At 39.0% G+C, this 27255-nt stretch overlaps 1 protein-coding gene across 1 annotated transcript in view; it reads right to left on the minus strand.

Moving 5' to 3' along the window:
• Positions 1-27255, minus strand: part of lrfn5a (leucine rich repeat and fibronectin type III domain containing 5a) — a 99010-nt gene that overhangs the window by 20423 nt on the left and 51332 nt on the right. The window contains exons 3-7 of the mRNA XM_046413622.1: positions 5071-5294; positions 2622-2750; positions 2309-2489; positions 1794-1949; positions 827-1086 (exon numbers count right to left, since the gene is read on the minus strand). Of these exons, the coding sequence (XP_046269578.1) occupies positions 827-1086; positions 1794-1949; positions 2309-2489; positions 2622-2750; positions 5071-5267 (923 nt within the window). The 5' untranslated portion in view covers positions 5268-5294. The remainder of the gene's footprint in view (positions 1-826; positions 1087-1793; positions 1950-2308; positions 2490-2621; positions 2751-5070; positions 5295-27255) is intronic.

Here is a 27255-nt window from a genome sequence, read left to right on the forward strand (position 1 = left end):
AATTATCAGCCACAAGTGTCACTGGGGTAATTTTCTGTAATTACAGTGTCACCAAAAATAAGTCTGGGAAGGGAATTGTAGTATTTTTCTGAGGACTTTGCTGAATGGTCACATTGTGTTTTTTCTTCATGCTTGACAATACATATTATGAACTGAAGTGTGACCAAATTATATGAAGTTTAGACTACTGAGTGACCAGTTTTAATTGGTTGGTTTTCATTTTCATTTCTACTCAAAGTCATGCATTTCAGAGGTATTACAATGTACCCATTATTGAACTGGTGAAATAAATGCTGAGTAAAATGCACTATCAACACTTAACCACGTATCACTACATACTGGCTTTTTGAGTTTTAATGTATTAAAATGAATGCTGCAAAAGATGAGGAATGGGTGGGCTGAACCTCTGATAACCCTCTACTTATACCTCATGTATGGAGCTCAGGTCAAGGTACAATAAAGGAAAGAGAATAATAGCATCTCATTGATTTTCTTTGCCCCCTGTTTCCACATTTCATCGTAATTCCATATTTGAGAACATAACATCTATCATGATTGGAAGCGTGTGACCAATATATATGCAAATGAAGCAATCATCTTCTCTCAAACCTGTTGCTGTCTTGACTTACTTTTGTCCTCCTCAAAAATTTTAGCGTGATGTCCCTGCTTCATTGAACAATAGGGCTTGTAAACATAATGCACATAATGCGAGTGTATATGTCTTTGTCCATGTTTGTGTGTTAGTCAAGTAAGATGGAGTGGGTGAGATTATGAGGAAACTTTGCTGATTTTCATATGTTTTATTATTCTAAAGAGATATGCATACCTGAGCGCAACTCTCTGCCCTTCAAGCACCCTCATCTCATGGGAATATCTGGTGATGAGTGGAGGTTCACAGAGGAACTCCTCCTCAGGAATGGACCAGAAGTATCGGCCAGAGAGGTGTTGGGGTGAAGCGCACGTCTCCAAGTCGTCCTCTCTGTTCAGCCTTCGCAGCCACAGTAACTCACAGTTACAGTGCAGAGGGTTTCCACCAAATGACAATGCAAAAGAAGAGGGGTTCAGGACTCCAGATGTGGCCAGGACCTGGTAGGATGAAACAATGATTCCAGATTTTTAAAAACTTTATTAGCTGAGCAAAATGTCATTTTCTAGTAAGGCCCTGCCTTATTCTGTCTTCAACATGTTCAGTGGGAGCTGTCTAATGCATGGTACCTTACCCTTTTTTCCCGTTAACAAAGAAAATCTGAAAGAAATCCCTCCTCAACAGTTGGATGAGTGATTGCATAAATCACCAGGGCCAGAAAACATAAAATATGATTCAAAATGTAGTTTAAATAAAGATTAATTAGATCTGCTGATTTAGTGATTCGATTGTCACTAATGTGGAAAATGCCCCATTGACTACCATTCACATAGTATCTCAATCTCAATGTGATACTGACGCTACAGCCAGTCCTAGTGACTAGTTAATATTCTCCTTGTGTGTTACTAATCCTATGTCTTCCTGTGCCTCAGGTTCATCTGCTCACAGTGATCCCCATCTGCCTGTCTCGCCCAGAGTTTGCCATTCTGCTTTCCAACTCAGCCTCCTCTTCCTGCCAGATCCCTCATTTGAAGTAAATCAGCTCTCCAAACCTCTGCCTCTACACCTCTGCAATAAATCTTCATTTTAACTGCTTTATCTGTTTGTAAGAGTCCTGCTTTTGGGTCCAACTACAATACAACCTCAAATTCAGGCCTTTTTCTTAGGTTGGATTTTAATGCGGTGGGAATAGAAGCTCTGGGAATACCTGTGCTCGTTGAAAGAGTGGGTCTGGTGGCAGTTTTTGGAGTTTATTTGAGGTGACGTCCAGCCGGTTGAGCTTCTGAAGCAGAGAAAATGTCCCTTCTGGAATGAAGTCCAGCATGTTGTGGTCTAAACTCAAAGTATGGAGGCTGGTCATTTTCTGTAGGATTGACAGAGAAAAATGTATTGTCTTCTTGCCTTCCATGAAGATGATTTTAAGACATTTGCAATAATAGATTTTAAGACATTTGTAATAATTACAAAATGATTGTTAGCTGAAAAATAAAAAAAATTAAGAGGGTGACCATTCGCATTGAAAATGCTTAGAAATTAAAATGTTTTCTTCAGTGATAAGATCAATGACAACTGTAAAAGTGTAACAAATAGTCCAAGTAATGGCCTCTGCTTAGTCCAGAAGTCCTTGGGACCTCTTTATTTTAATCTCCAATAAATTACCAAAATTTAGTTTTTACAGCCAAACACGTTTGAAAGGCAGCTGCAGTTTAAAGAGATCCTGACCTGGATGGCCTCCCAAGGAATTGAGTCCAGGTTATTGTAACTGAGGTCCAGTTCTTCCAGTGCCAGGAGGTCATTGAATGCTCCCTGGTGGATCATCACCAGCTGGTTGTTGTTCAGAATGAGGTGGTGGAGCTTTGACATGCCACTGAACGTATCATTGCCTATCCTCGTCAGTCGATTACTGCAGATAAGACACAGACAGAGAGAAACAATTAGAGATTGATGCAACTGATTACAGCACATTGATAATATTCACGCAATAATAATAATAATGTCACAAATCACCAGTCTCCAGATGTATGCAAATCCATACCTGTTGAGGTGTAAAGCTCTGAGGTTTTCCAGATCGGCAAAGGCATAAGGTGTGATGTAGGAGATGGTGTTTCTGGATAATGTTAGGTCCACCAACCGTGTCATGTTTGCAAAATCTTTCCTCTTCACACTGTGGACACAGATAGGTCAAATTAGACTAAACACAGGCATTCATCATATATGTTATGTCCTCGAGCATCTGTGTTTTGTGTAACAATCTCAACAAAATGGAGCTTTTAGTGAGTGAGGCTGTCATAATCAATCAGTTATCAGCTGATAAAAATGAAATTCTAAATATTACAATATCTCTTTAATTGGTGATGATGCATATTTGCCTTTCAGCAGTATTGAAAAACATCTTTTACGGGAAAACTCTTTCATTATTTAAAATTAAAATTCATTAAAAACAGAACTCACTGTGCTATTCCTTTTATCCTGTGCAGCTCATTCAATATTTGTGACTGAGAACAACTCTCTCCACAGGTTACAAACTAGAGAACCAAGGCTTGACACTGCAATGCTGTCAGGAGACAGGTGCTTCATCAAATATGTACCTACTATGACTTACTCTGGGGCCTTGAAAAACATGCATTTAACTTCATGACATGATAATATTCTGCAAAAACATTTTACTGGCCATTATTCAGCAGCATAACTCAGGAACAGAAGACAAATTTCATCAAATCTTCAATACTGAATTGGTGACACTAATCTTAGTTATCCACTTTGAAACCTTTCTGATTGTAAAGATCTTCTGTGCTGCCGAACTGAAGATGTGTGTGAGGCATCCATGATTTAGAATTTGTAGCTTCTTTTCAGCAACATCCATATTTGAACTACAACATGGTGTTCTATCAGAATCAGCACTGTCGCCCAAGCATATGAACACACAAGAACAATAAAGCTTAAGAAAGTGAAATCAATTACATTTTACTTAAATGTGCTTATATCACAAATCAATAATTTGGTTCAAGAATGGAATAATTAGAAAAAAAAACTATAGAAGAGCAATAGAGAAGGGATGCCTCTCTTAAGAAGTCATATAAATGTTGCATATACAAAATGGACCCATATTAGGGTATATGCTAGTCCACCACCTGCTCATTGGTTTTGCTGATGCTGAGATTCATTTGATTGTTGTTGCTCCATGGGACAATGCTTTCTAGTCCTCTTTCAAAGTCCTCTGTACTCCCCTGGACAGATATGGATGTAAACTGCAACTTGAATGTTTGGTGGAGGCATACAGCCACAAGGCTGTAATTCGAGTTCACACCTTAATGAGTTTTATTTCATTCTGGCACTAGCGGATAATGTGCTCTTATCATCATAAAAAGCACCCAAGGTGATGTTGCTTTTTTCAAAAATTCAGCAACTTACTCATCTTTGCCGGAGAAGCTTCAGGCTTTGTCGCCTGCTGATGTCATAGATTAGTGTTTCTGTTTCCAGATTTGAAGAAGTTGTTCATTCGCCCACATTCAGCCTGAACTTTCCAAAGACTAGTGCAATTGTTCATCTGTGAGCAGTACATACATTGGATGTTCATAATTAACTGTTAGTAAAGTGTAATATCCTATCAAGGAAACATTATTATTCACCTTGCAGTTGTGATAATTTGTCACACAAATATTTCTTCTTTTTAGTTTTTAGCTCTTTTTGTTATTCTCACAGCTCTCAGGGTTCAATGAAGACATTTTGAGAAGACAAGAGTCAATTATCACCACATCTGTGGATATGTAGTAACAGGATTTTTACAAACAGTATATGTACTAGTAGCTGGTTAGAAGTCATATCATAGGGGTGACATACCATTAGCAGGTGCTCAGATCAAAAACAGCACTGTGTTTAAAAGGACTGTTCATGTAATTCAATCATGGAGTTTAAAGATGTATCTCAGTGGGAAACAGCCAGGGCCCAGATAAAACTGTAAGTCTAATTTCAAAAAGTGTCCCTACTCACTTTATGTATCTATATCTAAATCAAAAACACAAAGCCTATCAACAAACATCTCTTGTTCCCTCTCAGCAGGACAAGCACAGACGAAGAATGGAGGAGCTTTGAGTAGTTGGTGAACTGTTACTTGAGGGTTCTGCAGCTGGTTAGAGTTCAATAATACTTTTGAATGTTATGTCATTCTTTTTGCTAACCCTCACACATCAAGGCAAACTGGTGTGGATGTTTTAATTATTAATTTTAACTCCAAAAGCTTCCCAGGGATTAAAACTTTATCAGAAAACATTGTTATATTTTGATACTTAAATATTGCTGTGTACATCAAAATGTAGAAATATGTTTGTAGATAATAATATGTTTCTGTCACAAAATGATCCACCAATAATGTGCCATGTATCTCAGTGGCAGTGTGTTGCCAGATCTTTTGTGGCAACAGTTGAGTCCTAGTTCATGGTTTCTCCGGACAAGCATGGCAGTAGTATCACCGCTGTGACCGTTACCTTGTGACAAAGTTGTCAGCCAGCCGGAGCTCCACTGTATGCCTGTCAATGTTCGGTGGTACAAACAGTAGACCTTTCTTGGCACAGAGGGTTGCCAGGTTGGGTGACAGGATCTGACACACGCAGCGCTTCGGGCAGATCTGTGCCCGCACTGCCATGGCAACTGCCAGCATCACACACAGCAATAGCCTCTCCATGGTTACCACCCCACCTGGACACAACACCTGAAAAATGAGACAGATGGAGACAAAGGGAGAGGGAAATGGAGACGTTAATGACATTGGACTTTTTTTTCATCATGTTCCAAGCACAAACATGTTGGTTCCAACTATATAGTATGTTTGTGTGTGTGTGTGTTAAGTAAAGCACTTTGGGCTACATTATTCTTTTATGAAAAGTGCTATACAAATAAACTTTGATGGACTGATTGACTGATGCATTGTATAAATATAAATCAAGAATAAAATCAAGAAATGGAAAGACAGAGATATTTCTTCATAGAATGAATTCACTGGGTGAATTCCCTGTGTACTGTGCACACTGTTCTACAGTGATCACTCTGTACTCTATATAGTATCATTTTTTTTTCTTGCTACACTGGACTAATAGACTACTTATCACCCACTGCACTTCCTGCTATATCAACCAAACAGTATACCACTCCGAATGCAGAGAGGTTTATAGAGAGTTAAGTGTATATATTGAGAGTTGGATGATAAGTGCAGTATGGAGAAGAATGACTTGCACTCTACAAGGGCCTGTTTTCAATTTACTGTGTTAGCGTGCAACGAGAATCGATAAGTTTTTGTGTGCATTAATGAATAAACACATTGCACCTGGCAACTGGGGTGAGTCTCACGCTGACGAAGTTAAAAGTCTCAGTGACCAGACATAACTAGATGAACCCAAAGGCCTGTGTGCTGAATCACTACCAACTTTTAGGCAATGTTAATCAAACAAGAGGAGATGTTTATAAATCATTTGTGGCTCAGCAGTGTGTACACACACACACACACACACACACATCCAGTCATCATTAGTAAGCAGCAAAGCTTGCAGTTAATTAAGAAAGGTTTAGAGAGAGAGAGCAAGCAGGGCAAGGCAGGGAGGGAGAAAATGCTCATTAATGACAACCTTGATTGGGGTTTGAAGGACATGGGAGAATCAGAATTAAAGGGTTCTCAGTGCAAATACACTCTCTCTCACATCACACAAATAGGAATTGAGGTTTTTCTCACATTGTAGTATATCACAGTTTAAAAAAAACAATGAAAACATTTTGCTTGAAAAACCAAACTAAGACTAATTTTGTCTTATAATGCCACATTTTTTCAGCAAGCCAGTCAAAATAAAAAGATACATTTATGTATGACCGTTCAGCAGTATTTGGAGGCACTTCAGCATTAAAACTGCTGAATGATAGTGGAGCTCTCCAAAGCAAGCATATCAATTATGTGTTCATGTTTATCTGTCGTTCATATAATGAACTGATTCACTAGTGTAATAAAATGGCAAATGACAAGTCACACTAAAGAATGGCTTTTGGAAAGGAACAGATCTCATCAGGGAGCTGTGATTCCTCCTCACTTCAAAGCACACACAGTTAAGGCGTTGAAATCAAAGTGCATTTTGTTAAATTTTTCCTCCATCTGCGGTGTGGATTCATTACTGCGTCGATTCTGCGCTGCATTTCCCATGGACTGGGATTCATACTAAACCTTCAATTCTCTTATTTATTCCATACTAGAAACATGAATCAAACTACTTTCTGTTTGCCAGAGGTATTTCTTGGATAATAACCACCAGACTTTAGAAGTTTACAAGGCTATGGGTTGAATCCACACAATAATTTACAGAAGAGAGTAATGATGAAGATGCTATTAAAATGACATACACAGAATACACTATCTTGCCTATGATATATGTTCTTCACACATTTCCACCAGGTAATAATGACTGTTCTTGTTATCACGATTCTGCCGGCGTTTGTTCTAAAAACAGAAGTTAATTAGGCAGGGATAGCAGACCTGTCACCAAGTCAAGAGAAGCGTCATGCTTTGAATACAAAGATAATATTCACTATTAGGATAATTGTATGGTTAGATTTGGTCTTTACATGGGATTTGTTTACAGTTAAAAAGCACAGTATACCCTGCCCACTAGAAAGCCTGATCTGGTGCAGCAGCTGTCATGATTTAATTTTGTGACGGGTGTCAGTAGTCTCGTATTGGCATCATGGGAAATTACAACGACTGCGAAAGGAAGTCAGTTTATGTTAGGAAGTCAGTTTAGCATCTGTTTTAGTAATAGACACTATTCCCGATGCTATCTGAATGGGGTTTGTGATAAAACTATTGCAGGTTGACATAAGTGCTACATTTTCAATATTGCATCAAATCACTTCCCAAGACTAAGAAGCCATTCACCTTACTCCATTCTAGTTGTGTGATCCTCTCTCTATGTATTCTTTTCATTTCTCAACGTAATTACTGAGTTGAAATCTGCTGTGATGTCGGAGATCATGCAGCCTGTGTTTTTCTCTCTCTCTGCACTTGAGCGCAGAGGAAGAAGAGCAGAAGGACAGAGCGGCAGCTAAATAGCGAGCCGGATGACTCATATGCACTGGCTCTACACAGAGAGCAAGAGACTGACGGAGAACACTCATGACCCTTGTGACACGAAAGCAGTTATCAGCTCATTAATTACAATGAGAAATGACTGTAATGAGAGTGAATGAGTGCAAGAGAAAGAGAAATGGAAAGGAAACGAGGGAGAATTATCAGAGAGGGGGAGGAAGAAAGAGAGATCAGAGAGCTAGCTAATTAAAATGAGTGAGTGAAAAAGAGTGTTGAGCTGTGAAAAGGGGGGGCGGGGGATTTAATTTAGTGACACAAGGTAGGATAGATATGCTAAGAAGTGATGCTTTAACCATATACGATGACACTCGCTATATGGGAAGGGACAATACATGTCACTTTTTGTACCCCTATGGAAATACAGATTACACCCAAAGTGAGCTCACAAACTCCATGCGCTCCACAACCACACACAACATACTGAGATGGTGTAGCTTTAGGTGACATGTAGGGCCACTGGGATCAAATGGAATGGTGAATTAACCAATGGGATTACGGGTAAGGAAGACAAATTAAGCTCTGTTTGTAGTGCGGTGTATAATACGATTCGGTTTCACACGTGTGCAGTCTGCTCGATCCGCTTCTTTGAAAGCCTTCCACGCTGACATCCCAGTTCCCCGAAGGTTTTCCATAAAGCCAGTTTTACCCTTGGCTTGCTCACTGATGAACAAGCAGCTTCATGGACAGCTCGAATGGATTCTGCCCATGCTCCATACACTGAAACTGATCTTAGGCTGCATTCAAATCTCACGGGGATAACCAGCTGAACTACTTGGCAGTTAAAAGCGATGGCTTGGAAGCACTCACACATTAAAACTCTTTTGAAGCTGCCAAGAAGCCGTGATGGAAGATTTCTCTAGACTTTTGTTGCTCCTGATCAGCTTTTTCACACTTAATGCACATCTAATTACGTTTGAGGTCATGTGTTTTATAGCAAACCGTAAATTGTAATATTAAATAAGATATCTAGTGAGTTCCTTTTGTTTTCTGGTGTTCAAACTCCCACTTTCAGGGAATTATTTATATCAGAGAGAAAGAATTTTCCAGACAGAACTGATCACTTTTGCTTTCAGATGTAAATAATACACAAAGTTGCTTTTTCTTTAAATCTGTGGGGCCTGTTAATCTTTCATTAGCTTAGCTGTGGGTTAAGGTTTAAGATGCGTTTAAATCTGTGTTGTCCAGAGCAAAATGATATAATCTCTTAAATCCCATGGGTGTGTTCTCAGAACCTGAGGGTAAAACTAAACTGCACCTTTATTTTCGTCTCAGTCCATTTGTTGTCACCTGGATGCCAGTTCATTGTGCCTGAGGGTGTCTGAGCTGTCTGAAGGAAGATCGTCATTAAATGCCCCCCCCCCCCCAAAAAAAGAAAAAAGATTCCAACTATAATTTTTATGGGAAGTTTTTTTTAAACATTTGTGTGTGTGTGTGTATAATATTTGTATAATATATGTATACTGTATTTTGTTCCGATGGTATTTCTAAAACCATATTTTCTGACCATTTCCCGGATGTAGACACTTTGTTGTTTTGACTTGTAATCAAGTCCAACTTAGCACACAACTATGTTTCATACTCTTATGAAATACTTTTTTTTTTTTGCAAAACCTGTAATAAACTGCTGCTAAGCTAATCAGTGACACAGCCACAGCTCCATGATGTCTGAGTGGTTAAAGAACTGGTTAACGAGCAGCAGCCCGCTGCAGATCCGGTGATTACAGACTCATGCTGTGCCACTTTGTTCAAACCCACAGACATTCACTTTGAATTCTTGCCCAGAATCGAACATTTCGAGATAAAACATTTCTCAGGCTGAGATTTGAAAATAATGAAAAGTTACTGAAGAGAAAAAGGAAAGGATGTTGAGGTGACAATGGAGAGGAAGTATATTCAGGTTAACAACTACAAGCCGAGCAATGCCTTTTTTAATGGGTATTTTATTTCTGACTTACTCAGGAAAACTGTATTTTTAAGTCAACGCTTGTAGCCACCATCTTTACCACATGACTACTCCTACTCTGCCAACCTAAAGTGTTATCCAACGGTTTTCAGGGCTCTTTGCCAAGGAGTGTCAGGTAGTTTACTATGGTACTCATGTGATTAAAATAGATCAGTCATATCAGAAGTAGGAAAACACTTCATATGTGGAAGTGTACTCCAACAGTCTCAGAGTGCAGGGCTCCCATTGAGAAGAGAGACGCTGTTTACTGCAACATACTGTTCAAACAGCTCTGACAACCATACAAGCCTACAACCTTAAAACATTTTAGTGACATTACATTAAAATTTTCAACAATTTCCTGCAGGATCAATAAAGTTCTTATCTTATCTTATTACAGGCACTAGATTTCGCAACTTTGACAGTATTTTATTAGATTACTGTAGAGATATTAGGATGGTGGTGCAAATGTGGAAGCTTATACTTGAATACTGTGTATGATGGTGGGGAAGTACAAAGCATTTGCAACATTATTAATCAATAAATGATGCAATCCATTGTGATATTATTCATTACTGCGCCTCAGTATCAACAGGAGATGCACTTGGTCTCAATCACACACTGACAAGACGAAGCTTGAGCAAAATGGGAGCATGTTAAGCTCTCAAGTTTTGTACACTCTATGCAAAGACTTTAATTCAAAGCATGGAGGAGATGATAGTATAATGCTGGAAAACCATTTATCATTTTATCAAGTGAATTAATAGTTTACTTCGGTGCCTTCAATGTTGTACTTCTGTTGTTTCTACCAGCATCTAATGCACAACAAAAAAGTGCCAATGCCCAAGCCACTTAACTAAACTGCTGCCTTCCTGTTCACTCACTTCCACTCTTTGGCGCTTTTTTTTTTTTTTTTTTTTTTTCTGTGTCCACTGGAGTAAACCTTATGCTTAAGCTAATGGCTTTACCCACTTGAACAACAGGGGTCATCAGCTGCCTAAATACATCACAATTATTCTTTATTCAATTAGTGCACTTTGAGACTGCTGAACTGAGCAAGGCCAAGCATGCACACACACACACATACACACACGACACACAAGTAAGCTCCAGATACGCTGAACGTGCAATATGAGCACATGAGCAACCAACCACCAATGTAGATGGACAAACCAAATACACACAAGTAGATAATTAAAGGGATCCCAACCACACAAAATTCATTATGAACGAAGAAGGAAGTATGTAAAACAATTGTATAGATAGAAAAAACAGATAGGTACAGTATTGATCCAAGTTTATATAAGAGATTTGAGACATATATTAATTTTACAACAATACAAGGGTTTCATTCCATTCAGCATTCTCCATCAATGTTTTTGAGCAGTGTGTCCTTGAGCTCAGAAGGGGTGGGGATGGGATGGAGGTTCAGGAAAAGTCAATTCCAGTTCATCTGCTCATTTGCATGTTCACGTTTTCACTGAGTCAAGGCTGAGAAATCCTTCCTTAACCTGCCTCCTTCATGACTGAATTGGACTTAATGGATGAAATCAAGCCAATCACAGGCAGATACCGCCAGCTGGATGATGTATAGGAGTACAAGAGCTGCTAGGAATACGAGATGATTACCGCCAAGGTCAGCCTGAAAGTGGCAGAATGAGAGAGAGCATACAGATGGACACATACACACACAGACACACACACATACTTAAATCCTCACACACAAATGCGAATCCATGTTTAACGGACACACACAGAGATATATATCAGATGTATTTCAAGACACACATGCACCACTTGAATATTGATTTGAAATGCAATACTCAAACATGTTCATAAGCATTATGTGCATGAAGGAAAGGGAAGCAGTGTGCGAGAGAGAGAGAGAGAGAGAGAGAGAGAGAGAGAGAGAGAGAGGAATGTGTAATAGGAGATCTTGGTAGTGAGAGCATAGCAGCAGCACTTTAAGAGCCTGATTCATGGTGATGCTGTGTAATATCTGGTCTACAATGGTATTTCCGCACCATTACATCGTGGAGCTATTTTTATAAACACGACAGAGTGCATCCATCACTGGCTATCAGATATTGTGTTCACAAGACAATTTCTATGCCATAACGTTAATTTCGCTAGCCTTCAAAATGCATTCATGTGGATGATGCTGAAGAGTATCTGATGTAAAATGGTTTCTCAGCTCATTGTTTCATGAGGGATCACGGATTGTTGGTGCCATTGAAATACATACGCCTAATCTATCTTTGAGATTGTACAGCAGTCTGTACATCATTATTCCAGGATAAAATCTTAAGCATGAAGCTATTTCTGCTGCATTACACCATGTAAGGTGCATTTCAATAAAAAAAAGAGGAGGGTATGTCATAATTTTTGCCATGCCGGCAGTAATCCTGTTTTTTTCCTGTCTAAAACCCAGGTGGCGGAGCAAATATTTTCATGTCTCGCTGACGTTTCTCAGTGGATGTCTGCACCTGCAACCCGATGCTGACAAGACTGAGCTGTTCTTCCTTCCAGAAAATTCATCTCCCATCCATGACCTTCCTATTGCCACAGTAAACTAGCCGTCCTTCCCTGCCAACACTTCTGCGGACACATTCTTAACAATATCAATATACTACAGGATCTGGTCTAGACTCTTGTTTGATGACTGCAACTTGCTCCTGGCTGCTGTGTCTGCATATGCCTTTGGCTGGTCTGCAGCATTTTCCCAGACTACATCCCCGTTCCCCAACCCACACTGGCTTATGGTGGCTGCTTGAACATGATTCAAGACACTGATACTTGCGAATGGCTCAGGCTTATAGGGTCAGACCATGTTTGTTTATCTCAGGCAACATGATAGTGTACAACTACACACACCATTAAGAAAAAAAAATTAAGTAAATTAAGTGAAGAGTGATACGGTGGTGCAATGGTTAGCACTGTCACCTCACAGCGAGAGGGCTCCAGGTTTGAATTCCGGTCTGGGCCCTTCTGTGTGGAGTTTCCATGAATCCAAAAAATAAGTTAAAAAAACAAGCTGTAATGTTCCATATAAAGTGACGTTACGACTGTAAACGTACATAGCTGTAGCTATGTGTACAGCTAATGTATAGCTAGTAAGTATTATACATAAGTATCACTAACTGTGCAGTGACCCTTTGGAATCCTCTCTTAAGTTTAACAGGCTTTGTGTCTGCAGGGCATCTGAGTTTTAGCCGCTGGAACATAACAATCGCATAAAAAAAGCATTTGTCTCAGCCCTGGCCCTTTCTACAGTATAACATGAGACTACTGAATCCCTTTTGAAATGTGACGCTCTTTTAAGGCTGGTTTGGATTTTGGCATTCAGCTCTTGTTTGAAAAACACATTTTGCTCTGAGCAACACACAAACAAGAAGTAACAGAGGACTACGAGCCCAGAGGTACTCTCAGGTAGAAAGCGAAGCAAAATATAGAATTCAGTGAAGGTCAGAGCAAAGACCTGCGATTAGTGTAGCAAAACCAGGTCAGTTTCATCAACTTCAGTTTTTTTTTCCCTCTCAGCGTTAGGGGGTAAACTTGAGTTACTTGAGTTGAAAAATGAAGAGGTTAATGTGTTGGCTCATGCAAAAAGAAGAAGACCTGGAGAAGTTGGAACTGAAGAGTTCCTACTAAATTTTGAATTCAGCCTGTCTGAGCTGTCACAGACACGTACTCCGAGTCAGTGCGTTTTGTGAAAGCAATCGTCTGTACTGTCAGAGGAACGTGTCCATTGGCTATAAACACAGACAGCAAAAGACACCCCAGTGGTAGCATTTGCCAGCACACACAAGATCTCCCAAAACTGACAAGTTGGACAGTTGGCTTCCGTATCCCTTTTCGGCTGCGCCTGGTGCCTTATCGCCATCAGAACGGAAGAACCTTCCGGAAGCTGCAGTAAGTGGGTCCATGATGTACATAATGAGTTTCAAAACATCAGAGGAGGAAATATTACGATTTATAGGCACTATTAGGAGTGTGTCATTAACTAACACAGCTTATTTAACCCATAATCCTCTCTGTTTTCTGCAGCTGCAGTAGATCACACTTTCAATCCAAACAAAGCTCCAAGGTTTGTCTGAAAATATATGAACAAACCTCTCAGCAAGGTCTCACTGTTATTACAGAGCGCTCATACACCAAAACAAATCATTCCAGGGCTAAAATGCCTGCTGCAAACCAAATAGGTGTGAAAATGCTTCATGAGGTGTTGGCTGCACAGACTAGCAGTGTCTTCTATAACACTACACAGAACATGCCAAAACCTTCTTGTGTTTTTCTTCCTCGTCTACAACAGGATGAAGCATTTCAAAAAGTGAAACACACAAGGGCTTTTTTTTGGAGTCACAAGTGCTGATTTTCTTTGTGGTGGTATGTCTTCATCCTCTAAGAAGCATAGGCGTGTTTGATGTTAATAAAAAGACACCATTTATTTCACCCTGTCATCCAAACTGCCACAGCGCATGGATACATTCCCCCGCCGGAGGCTTAAAGAAGAGGGTGAGCTATGTTCTAGTGCTGTACAAAATAACATCCCATTAATCTACCCTGTCGTTAAAAATACACTTTATTCTCCTAGAAATTTACACTAGGGGAAGCACGAAGCAGATCTGGTGTATTTGGTTTTCTTGTACATGCAGACAAAAACACATACCTGCACACATTTTGATTTAAACAATCAGGTCCTACAGAGACCAAATCTGTCAAATACACAATATGCTTCACCGCACTGCTTCATTTACACACACACACACACACACACACGCACACACACACACACACAAGGAAACATCCACATGTAGCCACATTTTCACATCCTCACAAAAACCTCAAGGTACTTAAAATGTTTGAAATCACAAAAAACTCTGCATACGTTAAGTTCCAAAATCTTTCAGAGCAAAAACAACTATTTAGGTTAAATTCAAATCTTTTATACCAGTGTCAATATGCAATTAAACTGAAGTTCCAATCTGCTTTGAATTGCTACTTTATCAAAGTGAGCATGGTGCTGTTTACATTAGTAAATGGTATTCACAATTAGAAGCACTGAAAATGATGTTTAACAGCTGACCTCTCAACCGTGTAATACTGTGCAATTTCTGCAATACTATTTGCCCTTAGTATGTCTATTTAAAATTGTGTACATATTCCTCCTCTCTGCATAGTGCTTTTACATTTTTATAGCTGTTGTACATTTTTTTTATTTTTTAATACTTATTAACTTTAATACTTATTTAATACTTATTACTTAATACTTTATAACATTGTTCTGCTTTTTCCTAAAAATATTGACTCAGAGAGAACACTGCACAAGAATTCCAATGTGTCTGGACTGTAAGTTTATGCACAAACGGCCAGTAAAAAAAAGAAAAAACTTGAATCTTGACCTGTAAACAACTTCAAACACTAACAGACTGTTTTCTTTGGTCTCAAATATTCTCCATTTGCCAAAAATAATACTGTGTCTTTGAAATATGTTCACACTATTGTAAGCTGCTTGAAGATCATGTGGGAACAGACTGAGTGTAAAATTATGAACGCACTAAGTTAAACCGTAGGGGATGATAGCTGTCAACATGAATATTTTAGAATTAGAATGTACTGTGACTCTCAAGCAAAAACACTGAAGAAAAGTCAGTTGTGAAATTCATAGAAATGTGACAAAATATAAAAGAAAGTTGGTCAAAGTGAGATGATTAGAAAGGATATCAGAAAAAAAATACTGAAAGACTAATAGGAATAAAGATCTGAAAAGATTTATTTTCATAATGGGATCTCTGCGGGAAAAAATATTAATCATGAATTGGGAAGGGGCAATGAATATTTCATTAAAAACAGCTTAAATTGGGTCAGGCTGTTTTATACTAAAGTATATGAGAGATAGACAGTGACAGTAATGCACTGAAATCCAGTGATAGAGAAAGTAAGGGAAGGGAACAAGAGAACAAGGGAAAACATTTAAGTATCATTTTAAGCAAAGTTTTGAAATCTCATAAAATGCAAATACAAAAAAAGTCATTAGCTGCACTAATAAAAAGGAGTCCTGGCACAGAACTCCTTTGAAACATTCACAATAAAAGAAAGAACAATTGATTGATATAGCCTGCTACCTCATTATTGATATAGTTCCACATTATAAATTGATATGGGCTTGTTAGCAAATTCTGTCTAAGCAGCCAACCAGACCGAGCAACATGTCCAAAGTCCGATATTCCCTTTGTATATTATATTTTCGCTTTGTTCACAAGCTAGTGGCTAACTGCATCTGTCATTTGATGCTGTGCAGGTAGTGCACAGTGGGGTTTTACTGCCTTTTCAATGAAAACAGCAGCTTGCCGCTACCAAAAGCAGCTCTTTCACTGAATGCCACCATTTCCTCTTCCATAATTACAACAGCTATTTTTGCAAAAGTTATCTGAAAATGTGACTTTTTTTTTATTTCAGTGACATTCGGTTACATGATACAAAATAAAGTTTGCATTTTCTGCACGAGCACCTACTTCATGAGTACACTTGAAATAATAGACTGCTGTTGTCTGATCAACAACTTAAGACATTCATTCACACCACTCACTCATGTCTTTCCTCCCCTAGTGGCTGTATGGAGTTACTGCAATGTCTACTGACAGACTGGGGCAACATTCACTCGTCTCGCATTTGCATAACTGTGTGAGGAGCTTAACATCTGACACTGTGTGACCTTTGAGTAACAAACCTACAGCGTGTATCATTTCTGATATGTGTCTGCAATTAATTAGCTATTGTGTGTATGTCGACACAGTCATGTTAGCCTGAAAATGTCTCTGTTATGCCAGTATAACACAGTTGACTTGAATGGATGAAGAAAGAGAGTGGAGAGAGAGTCAGAGAGAGGTGGGCGGATGACAAACAGTTTCCATCATCATCCCAGAGGCAAGAGGAGGCTGCATGCTTACATAAGTACACACACAAAACACAGCGCCAATATGTATCTCCACACACGCACACGCACACAAAGACCTTGTTTTTGTTTGTTTATATGCAGATGGGTAAATAGAGTTGGCCTACACAGCAAAGCATTGTGGGAGTGCATAGTAAACATATTATGAACATATTATGGTATTAGTTTGTAATGACTCATTGTTGGTTTAGTCATGTGTTTGTGTGTGGCATCTGAAAATAGCCAAATACAAAAGTGGAAGCATGGGTCTCTGTCTCTCTCACCTCAGTACCTGTCTGTCTCTCATCTTATTTTTTACTGTATTGCACTGGTGCCTTTGACATTATAGTCAGGAGTGTGTGAGGGAAAGAGAAAGACTGTAGTAAAAATGAAAACCAAGAAGCTGCCATCTTCCATCTTCCAAACAATTAAGAATAAAACAGCTAAATTCTCACTGAGAAATCAGGATGTGGAAAATCTAACTGAAATGATATTTATTACAGGAAGAGCAGTTTCTTCTTCTGAAATGTTTGCCCATCCCACTGCTTGCCCCTCACATATCATATTGACTGTTTTCTGTGTTGTTGCAGATGAAATCAAACAGCTACAGTCTCTAACAAGCAAACAAGACCATTCCCAACAGCCCTAATCATTCTGAATGTTTCCTTGAATGTGAAATACTTGAATTTTCTATTTTTGTCAGGCTAGATTTTCACTGGAAAAAGGATCCGACCATACATTATGTTTGTACAGATGAAGGCAACAGTCTTGCCATTGGAGACTACTACAATTCACATTGAATTCTAAAAGCATTTAGTCATAAAGAAACCAACTTTATTGTAATCTCTCTAAAAAGATTCCAAAATACACTATATAGACAAAAAGTACTGGGGCACACCTCTTGAATGAATTGGTGTGGAATGGGGCTGCTTTTCAGGGGTTGATCTAGGGCCCTTACTTCCAGTGAAGGGAAATCTTAAAGCTTCAGCATACCAAGACATTTTGGTCAATGCAATGCTTCCAACTTTGGCAACAGTTTGGGGAAGGCCTTTTTCTATTATATGCCTAGAAGGGACCAACTCCCTATTAATGTCTACGTCTAAGAATGCAATGTCATTTAAGTCCCTGTTGGTGTAATAGTCAGGTGTCCCGTTACGTTTCTATATATTGTATCTGTGGAGATACAAGATCACCATCTGTGCTATTTATTCATATTCTCTTTCTGTATGATGCTGGAAAGCACTGTTATGTTCTTGCTAATGACAGCTATTAGAGATCTCTGTTGGAGATGCTTGATGCAATTAGAAAATACCCTCTGTTTCAGCCAATCAGAATAATCATTTGCTATTTTGCAAACACCACCATTACTTCCTGCATACTGAAAGTCTTATACCTTAACAGTGGACAGACAGGCTAGTTACATGGTGCCTTCCAGAGTGTCAGATTGTCTGTCTGTCTGTATCATCACTATTACACAGTTACAAATATATATATGTGTATATAGATATACATATATACATATATATATATATATATATATATATATATATATATATATATATATATATATATATATATATATATATATATATATATATATATGGATATACATATATATATTACACAGACAGATGCTGGTTTGTTAGGCAGCTATGTTTGGTTTTTGTTGTTTTGTTGCAGTGTTCTGTTTTCTATTTGACTTTTTACTGCAAACCCTAGAACTTTGTTCAGTAGTTTTCCAAATATGAATTATTCTTTAGTTAGTTAGCTTTATATATAAACAATTTTCCTCTTACTGTGAAAAGCCCAGGATTAGGGGAAAAAGACTTTTGCTGAGCAATATGGGTTAATATGGGTTATGGGTTTCTTCCACTCTTTGGCTGCAATTTACTTCAATTGTTGCATAAAGGTCATAAAATAGTCATGCAACAAATAAAACAACTGAAGTAAAGTACAAAGCTGGTCAAATGATAGCATGAAATGGAGGTGAATCTCAGATAATCGATTTTGTAAAGTTATAGAAAAGGCTGATGTGGTGTGGTATCAAACTTTCCAACAATCTTCTGATAGAATATACTGGCCCTGCTGTCCACAGCTTTATGCCCTCCTTTCCCTACATGACATGTAATGTTTTCCCATGAACACTGAATGAAAAAATCCTTCATCTCTTAAGATTAAAACACCGTGACCTTTACAGCAGCACTCATTATAATCCAATCACTGATGATTACTTTGCGCGTTTTTGTTTTCCCAGCTGTAGCAGGGTTCTCAGTAAAGGTGCCTTCTTCTCGTTTGCATGTGACTCAGTAATGACCACTATTATTTCTTAATTTACAGTCATTATGTTTTAATTAACTGGGCAACAACTTACCTTAAATCCACAGGGGATGTCAGTCACAAAACAATATTGGCAGCTCCATCAACAGTCAGAGCTCAGCATTGACAGCCATCAAGCAGAAAGCTGATGGTTAAGAAGTATTTCACTTTAACCTTGTTTCCAGTGAACACCTCCTCTACTCACTGCACCATCAGAGACCCCTCAAAAACCCTTCTTCCTAGCTCTCTTCCCTCTGGCATTTACATTTTAGCCCACATTTAATAATTCCCTGACCTTTACGCTTAAAATTAGCTGCTTAAAATGCTGGTGACCTGGAGGCTTAATCTTTATCCCAAGCACATATCTAGAATTTTGGCTCCTTTTTCATTCATTGTTGTTGTTGACACCAATAAGAACATCCCATCTGGGGCTCGGGAAGCCCCATCTAAGCACATGTCATTTCACACATGTAAAAACATGAGGTGGGACGAAATTAGTTTCCCTGCTCCCTGTATGAGCCCAATAACCTACAAAATATGTAAAATAGCTATATATAAAAACAGTACTATAAATATAAAAACAACCACAATAAAAAATATAAACAGTGCACGGAGATGACAACAATATGTACAGTGGTAATGTACAAATGAAAAGAGTAGGATGGTAGAAATAAGATTAGGTGACTGTTTCCAGCAAAAAGAGGCCACACGCTTTTTACCCCAACTTTTTCAAACACTCATATCCCAACACTCTCCCATCCCCACTTTCTTAAACTTCCCTCCACTCAGGAACATGAATCATGTAGGGCACAAAGCTGAAAGCCCACTGGTGGCTCCACATTAAGCTTTGTGTTCATAGTGAACAATGCCGGGCATAAAAAGCAATTCTTTGTGTCTTTTACAGCACACACACTTTGTGATTTATGAATTTTGGACACAGTTTGGCTTGCAGAAATGCATCAAGCTACTTTAAAGGATACTCAGCATTCTCATCAGCACCATGAAAAGCCAACATTAAGAAGCTACATGTGCACTTGCTGATAAGTGCTCCTTCAGAATGTGCCTAAAAATGTGAGTGCAGATAGAAACGCTCTTCAGAAACACTCTTAACTCCCAAGATCAGCTGTTATCTGGAAACAGGGTCCAGATCTCTGGTTGTTATGAAAGGAAATGAAGGAAAGTCTCTCTGGGTAGCAGCCAACTAAATGTCTAAAATATAAATAAGAATGCAGAGCCAAAGTACAAAGAACAGACTCAGAGTCTGTGCTTGACTAAACAGTGGACTCTGCGGCACTTGCTCCCCATGTATCCTTCATCCTGTCATTATAAAAGTTACTAAATAAAGACTTTATATTTCTACCCCCTGTGAGTGAGGCTGGAGGATGTACTTTAGACGTGGTCATGTCTGAGGCAGAGTATGAAACTGCTGGTCACAAGCCAGAGATGTTTAGTTTCTGAAAATAGCTGTCTCGACCTTGTAGTGTTCGACCAAGGTGCTCAATAAGAAATGAGACAAAGAGAGAGAGGAGAGGGAGAGGCGGACAGAGAGAGACAGGTAGAACTATGGTGTGCGAGCAGTATGTCTCAGGCTACAGTGTGTGTGTGTTGGCTTGATTAAATAATTTACACTGACCCAAACATGCACATACCCTTTCATTATTTACATGGATAACATTTAACACACAATCACTACAAACACACATTTAATGTATTCTGTAGTCAGTTGAAATGAATTAGCATCAATTTTTAAGAAATGCCGAAGTACACAGCAACACACAATAAAAGGAAAAAAAAAGAAAGAAGAAAAGGTGAATCACAGCAAGAGACAAGGATAGTGAGAGAGCGAGAGAGAGCAGCTATGTGAGGAAAATATTAAAATTGCATAAAGCTTTTTCTCAGTGTTTTCTTTGCTTCTCGGTGTCCCATTCCAACCCCAGCAGTAAAAACAGTAATTCAAAGTGAACAGAGGAGGGCTGTGGTCAGGTCAACTACTGTTTCCCACTATGTGTTTCCGCCCCAGAAACGTCCATCGGACATGGGCAATAACCTCTAAAATACAAATTCAATAATTTATTTGGAATCTCCTCTGTCCATATCTACAGCCAAGGTGTCCTTGAGCAAGACTCAGGTTGTCTTGCCTGCTTTACTGAAACTGCTCAGAAGCTAAAAGTAGCAAACTAAAGTTGTACAGAACTCCCATGTGCCAGTGTATGCTGAATTTTAGGAATGTAAATCAGTGTTCTGTTGGGAAAGAGCTTAAATTTATGCATTTATTATTTTAAAAAAATTGGATTTATGTAGACCATACTTGAGAAAATTTACTGTCATAGTAATTCCCAAAACCTATGAGATGTGCCTTGCAAATTCTGTTGTTCTTTGGTTGTACAGAATAAGAATATGATGCTAAAATTAGCAATAGCTGAAGCCATCTTAAATAGCTTATCTAATGTTCTTAGGTAAAGAAAAAAAACAAAAAAACATGGCAGTGCAACATGGCAGGCTCTGTGAAAGAGGACCCACTCCAACTGGAGATATAAAAGGTTCATTCTAAGGTAGCAAACACAAAACAATTCTTGATAACAAGTGATTGTTCACTATGGAAAACATAATGATGAATATATATTCCACTTCTGCCCTTAAATCCCCATAAATCCGACACTCAATCCGATCTTTAATCAGTTTGCATTAATTAGCTGGACCCTGTGGAGCAAGGAGAACCTGCAGATGGATCTAAATGCAGTTCAATACTCAATAATGCCATTCTGCTGCAAAGACAAATTGCTAAGACCGTACTGTTTACAGTGATTTTTAGTTGGCCTCAGGCTGCCCTGGTATTATATTATGGATTTGAAGACCGAATGCAGTCACACAACTGGCATGGACTTTTTGAATATGACCTTAATTACAGTCTGCTATAACAGTCATGAGCTAAGCTAAGGGCCACAGTAATGTTAGTGCATGAATACATCATTGCCAAAAGCAAATGTGATACACTGACCTCACAAACATGGGCCTTAGCTAGTGTGGCTAGGAATTTTAGCAATCAAGTAAAAATGCCTTGGATAAATTATGACAGTTAACAAAACATTTTCCATCTACTGTTTGATCTGAAAATCTTCAACTGAGATGCAACTTTTCTTGAAAAGGAATTTTTGTTTTTTCTTGTAGGTCATGCAATCAGCACAAAAAATAAAGGCATACCTTGAAGATGAAAGATGAAGTTCTGTCTGAGTTTTTATGTTTTTACATAAAAATACCCCAGTAAAAACACTTTTGATTGATTTTAGAATTCTGAGTGGAAATGCACTCTGTTAATGTCATCATTTTCTGTTTGTTAGTGAGTGTTTCTGTGTCAGGGCCTGTGTGTTTGTCTCTGTAATTACATCACGGTCAGGTGGCAGATGTGTGAAGTTTGTATCATTAGAAGGTAATTGATATAAATGAGAGTATTCAGTTAGCTGGGTGCACTTCAATACCATATTGTGATACAGAAAAACTTCACACATATCGAAACACATTTGCGTTTGTGCACGTGTGTGTGTGTGTGTGTGTGTGTGTGTGTGCATGTGCCGTGTTGTCTTTAATGTGTCAGAGACTTATCAATAGCTACTGGCTAATCATCTGGGTATCTGGGTTAAATACAGATCACCACTGTGTGTACACGTGCAAACATACACAAACAACCAACACAATAACTAGGCTAAACACAGCTTGTGTGTGTATGGTATGAGCATGTGTGTGTGTGTGTTAGTCCTTACATAAAAATACCTGCATGCCACTGTGCGATCACTTCATAATACCTGGGAGTGTGACTAATCTAAATTTATCCATCAAAAGCTACCTGTCACTTCACAGTCAGGAGAATCATTCACAGGCTACCGTGAAAGTTGTGTGTGCACGTGTGTGTGTGTGTAAAATATAAAACGTTATAGAATTAGAGTCATCCTGTGATTTCTCTGAAACATTTTAGTTTTATCTATAAATACACCTGTTAAAACATGTCACAGAATACACCATCACAATGTAAGTAAGCAGCCATTTCAAAATTAACAGACATCCCCATAGCTGGGGGAGGATATTTGAACACATCTTTCTCTATCAAGCAGTGTTTTGTCAAACTGTGTGTTTGCAATGAATTTCATTTCAAAATTTTCTTGGGTGAAACAAATACAGCAGCCCTTGCACCATGTGTTTCTAACAAATAGATAAAAGCTGTGTGATTCCCTTTGAAAATGTATTAAATAAAACCTCATTAGCTGGGTATGCTGTGGAACACCACAATGACACTAGTTAGTAGTTATTGTTTTGTTTTAGTTCAACAAGACTTTTCAATTTTTTCAAGTTTTCAATGTCAGCTGTACTGACAATAGATGAGAATGCTAGAGAAAGGATCGAATTTGAATCGGCACTGTAGTGTGTGAATGCTGCCTGTGTGTGTCCCTCCCTACAAGTGAAGCTTAAAACTCAATCTGTCCACCACAAAGGGCCACAATTACTGACACACCAAGTCTCGAATAACTGGATTCACCTGCTCTATAAAGGTGTTAAAACACTCTCCAGAGTTCAATAAAATATGATTGTTGTTAAGTCACTGGACAGTTATTCTGAAGTTGCCAAAGTTGAGCATGACTGCTATAGTATTACAACAGCCATGCTTTGTAAAGAAGATGAGTTTCAATTCTAAGTCTGCGAGGAAATCATTACTGAAGCTGAACAGACCACAAAGAGTTCAAAGTAGCAGGGAGGAGCTCTCCGCTTCGTGCAGGAATGTCAGTGAACGTGTCAGTGAGAGCAGGCAGCCTGCATGTACTGATTCCAAAACAGAAGGGAAGTGTGCTCTCTGTCAATGTGAGGCCATCTCTCAACACTGTCTCATAGTCCATATGTACAGGGAGTAACCATGTAAACCAGGCAACAAGCAGGCTAGGTTCAACATTAACACTTCCAACAAGGATTGCATTATTTCTTCTTGGAACATAACGAGTATGGAGGGCAGTCACCAAGTTTAGAGAAGCTTTGCGAGGGCGAGTAATAAATAATACTGGCATAATGAACCTAACGGATGAGTATTTTCAAATTCTGGAGGGAATTCATGTTTTGTTTTGTTTGTTTGTTTGTTTGTTTTTTCAGAGGATGTAGTGCCAGGGCCCAGAAGTGGTTTCTCAGATCAAGCTGTGCATGATCACACAGAGGACGCACATGTTACTCAATGACACGCTGTCGCAATTCAGATTGGAGGTCAAAATCACATTTCAGCTGCATGTCTTTCTCCTAGGCCTCATGGTATCATTTTTCCCAGATGTTACATTGGACCTACTAGAAATGTGCCTGATCCAAGGGTGCCTATGGGATGCAAGACTGAGCTTAAGCAATTCCCTTTGGCTATGGTGGTTGCCTTCAGGCAGCTATGGTTTTCCTTAAGTTTGTGTTAGAGCAAAGAGAAAATTGGTAGACAATGTGTGAAGCGACCAGTGATGCATCTACAATCGGTGGTGGCAGTTCTCTCCCTGAGAGAACAGTAGAAAGCACACAAAAGGCAGGGCACATTTGGCCCAAGGGCAGCCCAGTATATTAGTAAAATACTGCTGTCCCTCTGCCATTTACTCCCTTAGCTCCAATGCTCATACAGTATGTCTGCTAAAGATGAATAGTGTAGTTGCTGCATCTTACATCAAGAGGGAAGTTTCCAATGAACCTCTTGGTACCAGAACAAACCCCATGGCTGACCAATATCCCTGGGCCATTGGTACTGGTGATTTCAAACAGAATCAGGAACATTTGTTCTGTTATATTGTCCAGCAAACAGTTGTAACAGAGCACCTACGCTGACTTCTGTACAGAAGAAGTAGAACTTTTTCCTCCCTTACTATAATTCTTGGGCACCATATGGAGATATGTGGTTCAAAAACAACATAGTGTGATATTAACTGTAATTACCAATGAAAACTTGACACAGGGCTCTCACCACCCACCACATCAGTTTTGCTTGTGTACCAGATGAGACAGTCCAACAGTAAACAAAGTGTGAGAAAGAAAGTAGTTGGAATTAGTAGGTAAGTCAACACACATGCCAACAGGGATGCCTCTGCACATTGAATAAAGAAAGAAATATTGAACCAAAGGATGATTGATAAAGATATTAGTTCAGAGATGCTCGAATGTTACGCTTTACATCACCATTGATAAGACGTTTGTAAACAAGGTCAGGACTTACGTTACCCAGCATTTTTTATTAATCATATTTAGTCTTTTACATCAATGTGAGATTAACTGGCAGTTTCTGGAGAAAAGCAGAAGGTTTTAACAGAAAACACACACACACACACACACACACACACATCCACAAGGACAAGTCATTAAGAAGGCGTAGGCAGCACTTTTCCTGTTGAGGGACCCGATGAGATATTTCTCCAATGAGTACAGTCATCTACGTCCATATTTGGTTAACCGCAGTGCACTTCCTGTCTCAGTGTTCCACAGACATCAGCACTTTAGAAAAGTGTAATGGGACAGATGGATGAAGAGAAAAAGACAGAGGGCAAATCAGCAATTTAGTGGAGCATAAACCCACCTAATCACATTTTTTTAAATGTGCATCTGTTTGTGTGTTTATTCGTTTGTTTATGTAAAGATCACCTTTATATTTGAAAATCCATTTCAACCCAGGACATACTCAAAGGTATAGTGTCATTTTTTTCCCTCCCAGACACTGGCTGTGTATTGTGTACAAGTATCTGAGATCGGTAAAAGTCACCGCATGGGGTCCTTTCACTGTCTGACAACAGAAAATGCTGTCAGATAACAAGCTGATTTAAACATAAAAAGCTCAGCCAGTTTTGTAATAACAACAACCCACAGGATTCCTCTCTCGCCCATACAGAGTGGGCAGGCTCCTCAGTCTAATAATGCCTTCAGTGGAATGAGAACATGGTCTAGTTTGCAGCTTTGTCCGTCTATTATGATGAAGAAACTTGTGAGCTGTGTCAGTGAACACCACACAAAGGACAAAATCTGGAGGCTTTTCCACACTGATAAAGGTCCAAAATATTGTTCTCAAATGTTCTCAAAGAGATCTTCCACCAGCTAAATCCTATAAGAATCCAATAAACAAAGCCTGAAAAACCTGAAACGAAGATGTAAAGTTTACAGTGTTTTTTGTGGTGATTTTTGGAAATAATGGGTTCTTTACTTCAAAAAGCCATGGACAACCAAACTTCTTTCTTTTTTTATTTTGCTTAACTGACATCAAATCTGTGAGATGGTTGAAAACCCTGACTCATTAATGTTTCCAGTTGACTTGTTTTAAGACTAGAATCCCATAAAAGGGTGTTAAATATGCAAGTGGTGCTGACATACACATACTAAGTCAGACTGAGGCTACAGCTTGAAGGTCCCAGCTTGTCAGAAAATGAGTGTTCTCACCATTTGTTGAAACTTAATGACAACATGGAATTGAAGAGCACCATTGGAGGGTAGAGCTAGTTGGCCCGAGCAATATATGAAAAAAAAGAGCTATTTCTCTCATATCATCGTCGAGGATCGGCACTGTAGAATGAGTTACCTGGGCAAACATGGCTAGGTTTTTGTTTGATTTTAAGTATTTTCAAATAATGTTAAGAACATGTTCTGAGGATGAGGAGAGACCAATGAGTTTTAAAAAGTCATCTTGAGTATATTTCCCCAAATGAAACGCACAATAGCTGTTGACACTTCCCCTGGACAGGCCATATTAAGGTTGCAAACTGGACAGTCAATTTATTTTTAAAATTATCTGTGAACTGTACAAAATAAATTAACCTGCTGACTGACTGCTGAGCCGTGGCCTAGAACTTGGAGAAGCGGCTTGTGATCGGAAAGTCACCGGTTCGACTCTCCCACCGGATGGGCAGGACAAATTTGAGTGATTAATGTGAAAAATGCTTCCCCACTCCATTAGCTGGCTTATGTGCCCTTGAGCAAGGCACTTAACCCCCAATTTTGCTCCCCAGGTGCTTGATAGTGGCAGCCCACTGCTCCTGTGTGTGTTTCACTGCATGTAATTTGCTGGGTGTTGCATGTGTGTTCAACTAAGGATGGGTTAAAAACAGAAAACAAATTCAGTGTGTGTACGTAAAAATATATATACTGTCAATAAAGCCATTCTTCTGACTGGTGTGTATCTGTGCAGGAGCATTCTTCTTCTTCTGCTGCTGCTGCTGCGGTTTTGCTTTAATTTTTTAAGAGGCCATGTGTGATCATGTGCTGACAGGTGGCCTCTGGACAGACATTAGTATTATCTTCTCAGCTCAGGCTTAAATTGACAAGGCACATTGACAAGGCTTTTGAATGTTTTTTCAAATATTGTGGGGCACTGCAGC

This window comes from Scatophagus argus, chromosome 15, assembly GCF_020382885.2.
Source record: "Scatophagus argus isolate fScaArg1 chromosome 15, fScaArg1.pri, whole genome shotgun sequence".
Lineage (NCBI taxonomy): Eukaryota > Metazoa > Chordata > Actinopteri > Scatophagidae > Scatophagus > Scatophagus argus.